Consider the following 14,056-nt stretch of genomic DNA (forward strand, 5'->3'; position numbering starts at 1 on the left):
AGAGCAAACTCAGTCTTCCTGAAGCCATACTGCACATCTACCATCTTTTTTTCATTCAAATCATTTCGTAATCATTTTTTAAAATGCAGAAGACATTTATTAATGATGAGAAACTGAAAAATCACAAAAGCTCTAATAGTACAATTCAAATATTTAATGAGTACCTACTGTGGGCCAGGAACTGTGATAGTATGTAAGATCACAGTCTCTATTCTTCCTGAAGAAATTAATCAGAAGAGATATCCCCATAAATAAAAAATTCCAGTATATCACTTGTAGTGAAAGATCTAAATACAGGGGGCACCTGGGTGGCTCAATCAGTTAAGAGTCTGCCTTCGCCTCAGGTCATGATCTGTGTCCTGGGATGGAGTCCTGCATCTGGTTCCTTGCTCAGCGGGGAGTCGGCTTCTCCCTCTACCTGCCCCTCCCCCTGCTTGTGCTCTCTTGCTCTCTCCCTCTCTCAAATAAATAAATAAAATCTTTAAAAAGAAAAAAAAAATCTAAATATAAAAAATATTCCAGCTTTCTGGAAGTCTGTCAAAATGTCATTAGTAGTGAGACTGATTACTTTCTCAGCTCCTTTATATTTTTCTAAATTTTCTATAATATGTGTTTATTGCTTTTATAACCTGAATAAAAATCTACATAATCAGGATAAAATAATAATAGCAGGAATATTTGTTGAGCACTATTATAAACACTGTGTGCTTTGTATATGTCATCACTTAATAGAACAACCCTATAAAAGGAGATTACCATCCATACTTTAGAGATGAGGCAACCGAGATAGACAGACAACTTTCTGGAAGTGTCTTTCACTGCTAGAAGTTTTACTTATTTCCTCAGAAATAAGCAGAGGTTGAAAGCAGGACAAAAACTATCAACTGCATAATTTTAGAAAGGAGTCATAAACAGGTGCTACTTGTTGGAACTATGACCAGGAATAAGCACCTAATCTCACTGAGCCTGTTTCTCCTGTAAAAAGTGATTTAATAGGGTCTACCTCATTTAGGGTCCTTATCAGGGTTAAATGAAACCATGTATGAAAAGAACAAAGCACTGCATCTGGCAAATAACTGAATGCTATTATCATTATCTTCATCATTATAATTAGCTAAAAAATCTGGGCATATTACTTAACATCTCTGGGTTCAGTTTATACCTGTAAATAGGTGATAAAAATACCTACACCAAGCAGTACTTGTGAGGATCACATGGGATAATACACCGCAATCAAAACAGTTACCTACTATAATTCTGCACAGGTCAAACAGCAAGGACTGGCTAAGCTACAATAAAGGCATAGTAAAATACTTTGCTGTAGAATACTTAAGAGCATCAGAAAGTTATCCAAAATGTATGGTTAAATTTAAAGAGATAGCTATAGACAGTATTTACAGTAAAATCCTTTTCTTTTGGGGTGCCTGGGTGGCTCAGTGGGTTAAAGCCTCTGCCTCTGCCTCAGGTCATGATCCCAGGGTGCTGGGATTGAGCCCCACACAATGGGCTTTCTGCTCAGCAGGGAGCCTGCTTCCCCATCTGTCTCTGTCTGCCTGCCTCTCTGCCTATGCTCTCTGTCAAATAAATAAAATCTTAAAAAAAAAAATCCTTTTCTTTGGAAAATATATGAATATGCATTAGTAGAAAAGGGGGCAAGAATACACTGCAAAAACAATCTGTGGATTATCAGCAACTAAACACTTATTTTAAAAAAACAACAAAAAAAAACTATTACCACCACCACTGTATCAAAGACGTAAAACATGGGGCCAATGGGTGGCTCAGTCAGTTAAGCATCGGACTCTTGATTTCAGCTCAAGTCATGATCTCATGGTTATGGGATTGAAGTCTGCCTCAGGCTCTGCTCTCAGTGCAGAGCCTGGTTGGGATTCTTTCTCCCTCTCCCCAGACCCCCTCCCTTGCTCACGTGTGTGCTCTCTCTCTCTCTCTAAATAAATGCATAAAATTTTAAAAGAAAAAAAGACATAAAACAATTCAAAACCCCCCACACCTTTGTGTTTAAAAAAGCAGAAGCATCCTGCCCAAACATCTCCAACTCTATTACATCATCAGTAGGATTCTTCTATGAATATTAAGAAAAGGAGTTCAGGGGTGCCTGGGTGGCTCAGTGGGTTAAGCGTCTGCCTTCGGCTCAGGTCATGATCCCAGTGTCCTGGGATCGAGCCCCGCATCAGGCTCTCTGCTCTGTGGAGAGCCTGCTTCCTCCTCTCTCTCTCTGCCTGCCTGCCTGTCTGCCTGCCTACTTGTGATCTCTGTCTGTCAAATAAATAAATAAATCTTAAAAAAAAAAAAAAAGAAAGAAAAGGAGTTCAGTCACTCTAAAACCTCTCAATTTTATTCAGTTAAGAAAGGAGAAGGGAGCAATTATTTGTCCCCAAATAAAGATACTTTACTTCTCACAGTTCCAGGTAAAAGCCTTCATAGTTTATATAGATACAAATACAAAAAGACTGCTTTGACTAGAAACAGGAATAGAAAAACATTTCTTTTTCTTTTTTTTCTTTTGAAGATTTTATTCGTAAGTAATCTCTACATCCAACATGAGCCTCGAACCCACCACCCCGAGATCAAGAGTTGTATACTCCACCAACTAAGCCAGCCAGGTGCCTGGAAGAACATTTCTACAAGGGTGAATTTACTTCAAAGGATTTTGAAAATTCTAATTTTTTGGAAGTAGTGACTATTAATCTTTAAAATGAGTATTTCACAGCATAGCTGTCACTGAAGTTATAATCTTGTGATTTTGAGTAGGGGATATTGTCATGAAATTAACAAGATGGAACAAAGAAACACTACAGTTTCTTAATAAAATGAATAGGCAGTTATGAAAGCTGATATTCAGTAAAAAGTACAAATAACTATCAGAGGTACTGGAAAAAAACATGAATTCTGACTAGATATGCTATTGCAAAATACTGAGCTAAGAAATGCTGCTTCATTAACTTAAGGGTCCTATAGCTCTTATTTTCACTGCAAATTATATTTCACTTGAATTAGTAACAATTAACCAACAATTATACAAGAATATGCAACACTTATTCAGCCTTGAAGGTGGAAAAGAAAGAAACTGGATTCTCAAAGCAAAGAAATAGGCCTTTTAAAGCACAGTTTTAAGGAATCTCTAATTTCACCAGACTCTTCTAAACAGAACCATTCTTTTCTCAACTCACATACAGGATTCAAGACACCTAAATACAAATGAAAATCAAATGACTTATTTTTCTCTTAGTGTCATCATTAAATAAGCCTCAGTAACCCAAAGAAAAATTTTACTTTCAGTATTGAAACAGTCTCCCTTTGCTGTATGAAAGATTCAAAACTTTCATTTCCCTTAAGATAAAATTAAGCGCAATTATTTCAATTTGTTTCCCATAAAACACAGCTTAAAAGTTAGCAGACTAACAAAACTAATATATATTACTTTGGGTTAAGACAAGAAAAATAATTATCTTCCATTACACATCTTAAAAATTTTACTTCTTTATTAAAGAACTTAGAAAGACCTAAACAAAGAAGCACTAGCTTTCCAGACAGAGAAGTATTCCTTTTGGGCCAGGATGAACAATTCAGCAACTATGTAAAACTCGGGAAAAGCATTTAAAAGTCCAGGAACCTCAGTTTCTTTTCATCTATTAAAGCGAAGAATAAAAATACTCTATCAATCTCAAAGCATTAACATTAGAATCCAATTTAAATTCATTCACTGAACAATTACTGACCAGCACTATGTACAACGCACAGGGCTAGACCAATTTAGCAAATGGATCATACTTATACTAAAGAATTCTCATTTTTTAGTTTGTGGAGTTAACTGGGATATCCTTACCTGGAGGTATGGATATGACTTGCTTCTTATCCTCACAGACTAGATGCAAGAGTAATGAAATATATACATGAACTAATTGCTTCTTATCCTCACAGACTAGATGCAAGAGTAATGAAATATATACATGAACTACTATACAGAAAAGAAAAGTAGTTATGTAGCATTTAAAGAAAGAAGGGATCAAAAAAGCAAACTGGGAATATAGCAGGGGGGTTGCAGATGGTTAGAAACAAGCACTCAAGAGTCAAAGGAGAATTAAGGAGAGATAACTGTGCTTTGTTAACATCCTCAATTCTAGCCACACAAACTTGTGTATTCATTACCACACATCCTATTCTTCCATAAATTATATGAGACGACCCAGTAACACAAGTTTTTAAGTCATTTACCATCTATTATACTTCAAAAGAATGTGCATTACCAACCTGTTGGTAAAAATATGTACAAAAACGCCAAACCCATAACTTTCTGATCTCCCAAATCTAGCTAGAGTTTAGTGGTTGATTATTTACCCAACTTCTTTTATAAAAAAAATTCTACATTGTGTGGATGGGGTAAGACTAAAATCCTGTTAAGATTTCATCCCTTTTTCTCACTTTCTATCATCCAAACAACTGTGTCTTCTCTCTACTCATAATTTAACAGCTCTGTACTTTGTAATCTTGAAACAAGTAAATGGGGAAATCACTTCTAACTAGATGCAAAAAACTACCAATTCTTTAATTAATTAACTGATTTATTTGACAGAGAGAAAGAGAGAGAGAGAGAAGGAGATCACAAGTAGGCAGAGAAGTAGGCTCCCTGCTGAGCAGAGAACCCAATGCATGGCTCCATCCCAGGACCCTGAGATCATGACCTGAGCTGAAGGCAGAGGCTTAACCCACTGAGCCAGTCAGGTGCCCCAAAACTACCGATTCTTAACTCCGCGCTTCTGCTCAAATGTTTTGCAGGTATCCTCTTCTTTCTGCCAATATATAGCAATATAGCAACCCCCCTGCCAATTCTTAATTCTGCGCTTCTGCTCAAATATTTTGCAGGTATCCTCCTCTTTCCAGTTATCATATTCTCCCAAATGCAGGCCAACCCTGATTCTACTCTAGGATAGGAAAATTCACGTCTTTAGCACTTAAACTCAATAGTTACTAACATAGTTATGTTCTAAGACATATGTATAAAGAAGGTATAGTAATGGAAAAAGTCTACTTAAATCATCTGCTGTCGTAATTCATTATACATCCTACACAATTTTATAGATGAAAAAAATTTCAGTGCTCATTTAGTCCATACCTCTCATTTTTAAAGACGGTGAAAATTTAGTCTTATAATAATTGTAAGACTAGTCTAAATTCACAGGACAAGCAAAGAACCAGAGTCAGGTTTTTTTTATTTTTCAGTTCAGTACTTGTCCAACTTATACTACCTACATCTTCTGATTGCTGTCTAAAACATTCTATGAATTTTAATTCTACTGCATATTTTACTTTTTTGAAAATATAAAGAAATCTAAAAATTATATAGTTACTGGAACTGCAGTTTAAATCATTCAGTATTCCCTCATAACTAAGTATTTTAAAATTCAGCTTACAAAACAAAAAAAAGAGCAGATTCATCTTCATAGTAGTTTGTATTTTTTTTCTACGTTAAGATAGGGTAAGAAAATATTTATACATCAAAACAGGCAAGTTTAAGAGAAGAGACTTTATCAAATCTTAAAGACAGGCTGATAATTTCATCTTTTTTGAACACCTCTTTAAGAAATAAACCAATCTTAAGTATACAAACACTACTGAAGTTAAACTAACTTTTAAATTTCATTGTCCTAGAATCTGGGAAGGGGAAAACTGTTACTCGAAATTTGTTGTCTTTTATTTACCTGTACCTTTCTTTCTTTCTTTTTTAAAGATTTTATTTACTTGAGAGAGAGAGTGTGAAAGAGAGAAAGCACGAGAGAGGGGAGGGTCAGAAGGAAAAAGAGAATCCTCACTGAGTGGGGAGCTCCAGGCGGGACTCCATTTTGGAATTCCAGGATCATGACCTGAGCTGAAGGCAGACACCCAACTGACTGTGCCACCCAAAGACCTGCTTACCTGTACCTTTTAATTTGAAAATATGTGCTTAAAAGGACCTATAAGCTTATAATCACACTGGCAATTAGTTGACCAATATTTCTTTATTCTGAAAATACTACTGACAACTTTTCTCATTTAAATAATCTATCTCTCAGGAGCCTGGGTGGCTCAGGGGATTAAAGCCTCTGCCTTTGGCTCAGGTCATGGTCCCAGGGTGCTGGGATTGAGCCCCGCATGAGGCTCTCTGCTCAGCAGGAAGACTGTTTCCCCTCTCTCTCTGCCTACTTGTGATCTCTGTCAAATAAATAAATAAAATCTTTAAATAAAAATAAATGAATAAATAAATAAATCTATCTCTACACCCAACATGGGGTTTGAACTCATGACCCCGAGATCAAGTCACATGCTCTTCTTACTGAGCCAGCCAGATGCCCCCACTACTGACAACTCTTTTAAAATTGTCTTACCTTTGTTGAAAGTACTTTAAATGTGCTCTGTTCTGGTATTACAGGATGAAGAAGTCTCAGTTTCAAATTGTAATCCTCTCCAGAAGGAAGTATCACCAAAGCAGACAACTAATGAAGACAAAATTAGCAGCGCATTTTATAAATTTATATAATGAAAGGTAAAATATTTAGACTGAATATAACAGAACTTCATGCTGCCGCTGATTATTTTAAACACTTTCTATGGAATATCAAATTTAAGAAATTCAAAATAATCTTTTTCTACCTGGAATCTTTTACATGGATTCTCACATACACAATTAAATAAGCAGAACACAGTATGTTTAACATTTAAATCTCTAGAAAACTCAAGATTAAGAGCAAAACAACACAATACGTAACAAAAGTATTCATATGCAAAATACCTACTTCTGCCACTAACTTAAATATCACTGAAGTTTTCCACTAAACGCTAAGAAATCAAGTTATTACAAGTCACACTAATTTAATGTGGTTAGTAAATTCTAAAACATATAAATCACACAAAAAATAAGACCTTTTTCGTAAAGTATACAAATGTAACCAAATCACATTTACTAATGTCTTTTATATGTGTCAGCCAAGTTCTGCTTTGAATTTCAAATCTAAAAAAAAAAAGATAATGCACATCTAGCTATAACCTACAGTATACATTTGTCTCAAAATTTAAAATCATTCAAGCTGAAAAGCAATGCTTCAGATTTTCATCAGCATTTTCCACATTGCAGGAAGAAATATCTGATAAACTGCTATAGATTATTCTGCGGTATACTATACTTCCAAATAAAAGTATTTAATCTCAAAATAAAAAATGGTTCAAAGATTGTAATAACCTCTTTTTCTGAAAATTCCACATTTACATTATTCTTCTGAACATTCTTGATCATAAGTGTAATGATTACTTGAGATTCTGTTTGATACCAGTCATACCTATTAAAAAAAAAAAAAGAAAAACACCTTAGAACATTTAATTTTCTTAAAGTTGCTGCTGCTTTATGTTTTGTCAAGATAAAACTACAATATGATAAACAACAAGAGCTCCACCTTGAGGAACAAATAAGCAAAGCAGATGGTGATTCACAGAAACAATTTTATCTAATTTTCTTTGATCTGCACTAATGGAAAAGAACATTAGGGTATGATGCCTCAAACCTTTCCAGGATACTTAAATACTTCCATGATTTTCTGGGCTCTGACTCATATCTCTAATATTGTTGTGCTTAAGCTAATGTTAAAGATGAAATTTACTCTTAACAGCAAACCATTATTATATACCATTAACAGCCTTACACTTTCATTTCAACCTAATAGTAAGAAAAAGCACTTCTATCCCTCTTTTACAGATGAAAAATAGGCCCAGATGGGCGAAGCAATCAGCCAGTCAGAGGCAGGTGTTACACTGGACCCATGTCAGCTGGACTCCACACCAAAATCTCTTAACTGAAGCTGGGGCAAACAGCCCTGAACGCAGGGAGCAGAAGCAAATGAGCTAAAATTAAAATAACTTAAAATTTAACTCATCCTGCCAGGCACATTAAATACCGTATCTTCCTTCACTTTCAAGGTACATGGGAAAACTAACGTGCCTAGAGATTCTAATTATGTGTGCACAGAAGGATCTAGAAATGCAGGGATCCTCACTCTCAAATTAGCCTATATTAGATTATAAACTCCATGAGACAGAGCAGTTTATCTATCCTGCCACTATTATATTCCTAGAACTAAGCATAGTGCCTGGTACACAGAACCAGTATTAAATCAATGTTTAATACTGGTGGATTACTCTATGCTCCAAACATAATTATTATTTAATGTTTCCATTCTATTCCTGCTGCTACCATCAAGCTAGTCCAAATTCCTTATTTAGGAATTTGGTATTTGGGAGAGTCATCCTAAATCTCCCTAGAAAGAGGAGGAACAGATCTTTTTGTTTTAACATTTCCAAAGCATTTTAGGTAATTAAAATGCACCTTGATTAAAGAAACAAACTTTAAGAGTCTCACAATTTCCCTCTGAAATTCAGTGGGGATGCAAAGCTCCAAATCAATGCCTTGTTTTTCTTTCTATTACAGTCCTAAGAATACAAGTTGTACACATGGCTAATGAATAATTAAAAATAAATTCGAATACCTGCTAGATGCTTAATTCATTATTTTAACTGTTGCCCTGAGCAACAGTTGTCCCTTTCAACCCATGCAGAATTACTCTATTTATACTCTATTATACTCTATTTATTACTCTATTATAAAATTTACTCTAAAATATAAAAAGCAGGTAGTTACAATTCTGTCAAGCCTACTACTAATTTATTTACCTGTGTAATAACAACTGGAAGAGGCTCTTGTCATTCATGGAAAGGCGACATAATATGGAACCAGATGAAGCAAGTTTAAAGTAGAGAACTGACTTGAATTTAACCTTAATATAAACACTAATATCAATCAGTAAACAGCCTTAGAATTAGTTTTCCCAGTCTAAACACAATTTCTAAAAAACACTGAACAGCACAGGGTAAGGACTTGCTTACTATTAAACAGGATTTTTTCCTTTAGCCATATTTATCATGCATTGTTTATGAAAAAGAAACACTTACTTGATTTTTGACTGATGAGTCCTCTGGGATGCAGACTGATTTTGGCAAGTTGCAAGAGAAAGATTTTTACAAATTAGTTTAGCAACTATATATTAAAAATGCATGTATTATTAATTTACCCAATGCTGTGGTTACTCTGATATGGAATAACTACATCAACATATCCCTCAAAGACAAAGCATAGTATTCTTGTTAAAAATACAAGTTATCACAAAATTTTAGAATATTCAACATTTTTATAATATTATGAGTTAAAATGTCAAAAGAGATTTTTCTTCTAAAATAAAACCATAAGGGGAAAGGAAGGAAAAATAAGATGAAAACAGAGAGGGAGACAAGCTACAGAGACTCTTAACCACAGGAAACAAACTGAGGGTTGCTGGAGGGGCAGTGGGTGGAGGGAGGGGATAACCGGGTGATGACATTAAGAAGAGCACTTGATGGAATGAGCACTGGGTGTTATATACAACTGAAAAATCACTAAATTCTATCTCTGGAACTAATAATACACTATATGTTAATTAAATTGAGTTTAAGTAAAAAAAAAATTTTCAGAATAAAAATAAAAGCATAAAACTAAAAAAACTTTCTAAAGGTCTAAGTGGAAAAGGTTACATTTAAAAGTCCAGTTCCAAGGCTAACTCTCTAATCTGAAAATAACAATGACATTTAAAAAAAATTTTAAAAAAAACCCCAACACATTTTTTAGTATAACATTCAGGCTTAGCAGTGGCATCAAACACTGCTCTGGAATATATGAAAGAACATTTCCATGGTGCTTTCCAGATAATAGCTTACTGTGCTTATGGTCTCTCAGTAACAAAAATTCTACACTGCCCATCAAAAAACAAATGAATCAGGATTCCGGACCAATCCATACTTTCCTAAACTACATGTGTGCCAGTTAAGACTATGTAAATCAAAAGAACTTGCCCTGGGTTATAGGTGACCTCTAAGTCATCCCTAAATGATAGGGAAGAGATGGGGTTTAGAGGAACAAAATAAAGCCCCTCTACAGATTTGAGCCTAACTCAGAATTTCTCTCCGCTATTAACTATTGAGAAATACCTGAATCTAGGTGATATCAAGTAGAGACAATGACTAGAGCAGATTATTCCCCGTTCACCATGGTGCAAAGATAAAACTAAACTAGTGTGAACCGCAGTAACAAAATGCACTGTGGCTAAACAGCTGTCTGTGTTACTAAGTATGATCCGAATGCTATTCTGTTGTTTGCAGGACTCGTTCCAATCCCAAAGAGAATACTGTAAGACCTAAACAGAAATACCAGCAGGTGAAAAAACCCAACTTTTGTTTACTTAAAATTTTCATTTATTTATTTAGAGAAAGCCAGCAAGAGTGAGCAGGAGGAGGAGCAGAGGGAGAGGGAGAAGCAGACTGCACACTAAGTGCAGAGCCCGACTAGGGGCTGGAGTCCATGACTCTGAGATCATCACCTGAGCCTAAATCAAGAGTCGGATGCTTTGTCAACTGAGCCACCCATGTGTCCCAAAGGAAGCCAAAAATACTTCTCTCATTCGTCACTCTTAGGAATATGGAAAAGCCTTTCAGGTGTAGGAATAACCAGGCAGGGCTCACTTTTGGTGATGTTCCAAACTCCATTCACTACATATACACATATCTGGCCTGACGCTCACAACCTGAAGATTAGCTCTATTAGGCCCAGTTTACACATGATGAAAGCCCAGAGAATAGAAGACTTTCTCAATGTCACAATGTAATTCTGAAAGAGATGTAAATCTTCCTTCAGACATGAAGAGACCCAAGTAGGTTAAGTAACTGCCGACTGAGTTAAGACACACATACATCTCCTGACTCCTTGTCATCTTATTTACTGACTAAACTGCAGATGATCACTGCTAAAAACCACTAGCCATAATGTAACTGTGTGTGTTATAAATAAACCTAAGTGGTTAAAAAAAAAAAAAATCAAGCAGCTTTCAACTCCACCATAACTTTTAATGACTGAAAAGACCTGGAAATCTTCATATCCAAAACAATAAATGTGACTGAATTAGACAAACATTTCCAAATTTTACTTAACTTTTGTGTTCTCAGTACACCACAATAAACCCTGAAAGTACTTTCTAAGCAGCAGCTGTTTAACCTGTGATGACTTTTCAGCAAGGAAAAGAAAAAATAACCACCCTGACCATACTAAAACATGCCAAATCAAGTTGATCATACATTAAACAAGTCCAATAACTATGCATTTCACCAAAAATGGTATTATTTCAGTTACTAAAGGAAAAAGTACTTACATGGAATTGTTTAAGATCTAAGTAAAAGAAAGACCATTCGGAGTCCTGTCTCAAATATAGGGCAAAATTATAATTAAGTAAAAATATGAAGAATAAAAATTTTGTACTTACCACCTCAGACTGTGATCCTATTAAAAACATAAAAAGAAAACATTTCCATTTAACAGTATATTTAGAAGCAAAGTCACATACACAACTTCTACAGCACAAACATACTAACTGATTATATAAACCAATTTTCCATACATTCCAAATTAAAAGAATGATTTAATTTTGCATCCCAGACTCATTGTAGACTTTTAGTAATTTCTTACCAGTAACACAACTACAAGACAAATCCATCCAAATCACCCTTTTAACATAACAAAACCTTGGAAATCCCTATCTAAGGGAAAACACACTATTTAAATTTATGATTTATAAAGTTATATAGTTAAAAACAAATTTGTTTAAATCCAAAAATGTCAAAAATTTACTTCCTTGTAAACTGAAAGACATGGGAAACCTATATACTTACCATTCTGAGCCTCCCGACACCTTTTAACCCAGACAGCGAAATCAGGATCTGTACCTAGAACAGACAAACTGAGTGTAACATCACTCACTCATCAGCAGCATCTAACATATTCACTCAACAAATACTTACTGAATATCTACTATGTTCTAAACAGTGTTTTACGCAATGGGGATTCAGCAGTAATCAGACAAAGATACTTGTCCTAACAGGATTTATAGAAACCATAACACTAGAGCTATAAATATATTAATACATTTAAAACGTAAGACATTCATGCTGAAGAATTTTAACTTAAAAAAAAGAATTGGTTTTGGCCACAGACAACCTTACTGGTTTCCAAAAACAAATACAAATACATTTCCCCTCACCCCTCTCCTGTTAAAGGAGATTCTTCTCACACAACAAAATCAGACCTGAATTAGATACCCAACACACCATCAATTAGTAAGCCTGGTACCAGACAGCTGGACCAACATCTAGAAGCCTCTTTTGACCCCAGATTTATTCTCTAATGCAGCTATCCACTTCTTCTATCTACTATTCTCTCAGTAGCTTTTCCTGTTACCATGCCATTCCTACCAACACCAAAAAACACCTTTGTACTTTGTGCAGTTCTGTCATATCTCCAGATTCCACAGCAGCCCAGAGACTACAGATGGTGAACTATAGACTTACAGATAGCAATGTAAACATGTACATAAGCAAATCATTAATTTCTTTTTTTTTAATAAGATTTTATTTAATTTGACAGAGAGATCACAAGTAGGCAGAGATGAAGGCAGAGAGAGATGGGGAAGCAGGCTCCCTGTTGAGCAGAAAGCCCGATCGGGACTCGATCCCAGGACCCTGAGACCATGACCCGAGCCGAAGGCAGAGGCTTAACCCTCTGAGCCATCCAGGCTCCCCTACAAATCATTAATTTTTAAAGACTCAGAACAATGATAATCCAAACAGTACAGGGTCTAATCCAATATAATGTTAAAAATTATTAAAAGTACGCTCAATAAAAGTTTGCAAACTCAAACAAATTGCAGGCAAGATTATTCTGAAAAATAAAAATTTCTTAGAACACTAATTTATAAATGAAATTCAACTGTATAGGCCATAACTAACACCTACACACATATACGCACACGCTCCTTCTAGTGGGGGTAACAATTTTATCAAAATCCTATATTTGAAAAACCTATTACTCAAATTTAATCACTAAGTAAAACCAAGTTTCCTACCATACCAAAGGAAAAAAAGGTAATATTCTGAGTTACAATTTTTTTTTACCCTGTCTGTTAATAAGGGAACCCTAATAGCTTAACGTAAATTTTCCTTAGAGTTAAAAGACAAATCTTTTTTAAATAAAAATATCCTTAAAAGCAATTTTACCAAAAACAGATACCTTCATTTGAAGATTTTGAAATAATTCTAAGATAAAAATTAATGGCAGTTAAAAAAAATCAATGGCAGTAAAATATTAATAAAGGAAACAATTTAGATGATGAACTTTCTATCGCTCAAAAAAAAAAAAGGAACAGGGCTTAGAAATCTACAAGATGGAATGCTTTACGTCTCTTCAGGATTTTCAAATATGTATTAAGGTACAGGATAACTGGACTCTTTAGAATTTGCAAAGAGTGCAGATACGCTGGCTTGCTTAGTAAATAGCCAAATTACTCATGTACCATTCACATCTCCTTCCTAATTTGTAGGCTCCAATTACAAAGTTGGGCCCACTGTCCTCTCTCAAGCAGGTACATGACAGGAAAGCAAATATTCAAAGCAATACAAGAGTACATTTTTAAAATATAAAAACATACTCATGTAATACTTTAGAGCAGGGTTTCAAACCTCAGCACTACTATTTTGGACCAGCTACTTCTCTGCATTGTAGGATGTTTAGCATCTCTGGCCTCTACTCACTAGGTATCCTTAGGACATCCCTATTCACCAGTCAGGATAATCAAAAATCTCTTCAGACATTGCTAAAAGTCCCCCAGGAAGCAAAATCATCCCTACTTAGGAACCACTGCTTTAGAGAACTGTGATAAAACACTATCATTAGAGTAAGATAAAATGGTACTACACAATTTTGATTAGGTACTCTACAATTATCTATGAGGTTACTTACAACTTCTTTCCGTATTTTGTAGACTCTTTCGCCTTTTGGCTCTTAAAATTTCTACACATGTGCAGAGACATCCATACTGCTAATTTTCATATACTTCTCTGAAACTGACATTAAAAACTCACAATACTCTCAAAGCTCCAA

The 14,056-nt window shown here is 35.0% G+C and overlaps 1 protein-coding gene across 1 annotated transcript in view; it reads right to left on the reverse strand.

Annotated features, from left to right (window-relative positions):
• The window catches only part of SUGT1 (SGT1 homolog, MIS12 kinetochore complex assembly cochaperone), a 41,850-nt gene that overhangs the window by 17,113 nt on the left and 10,681 nt on the right, over positions 1–14,056 (reverse strand). Inside the window, exons 6-10 of the mRNA XM_080798345.1 lie at positions 11,794–11,847; positions 11,388–11,404; positions 8,995–9,029; positions 7,235–7,331; positions 6,384–6,491 (exon numbers count right to left, since the gene is read on the reverse strand). Coding sequence (XP_080654471.1) covers positions 6,384–6,491; positions 7,235–7,331; positions 8,995–9,029; positions 11,388–11,404; positions 11,794–11,847 — 311 coding nt within the window. The remainder of the gene's footprint in view (positions 1–6,383; positions 6,492–7,234; positions 7,332–8,994; positions 9,030–11,387; positions 11,405–11,793; positions 11,848–14,056) is intronic.

Source organism: Martes martes (genome assembly GCF_963455335.1).
Source record: "Martes martes genome assembly, chromosome: 3".
Classification (NCBI taxonomy): domain Eukaryota; kingdom Metazoa; phylum Chordata; class Mammalia; order Carnivora; family Mustelidae; genus Martes; species Martes martes.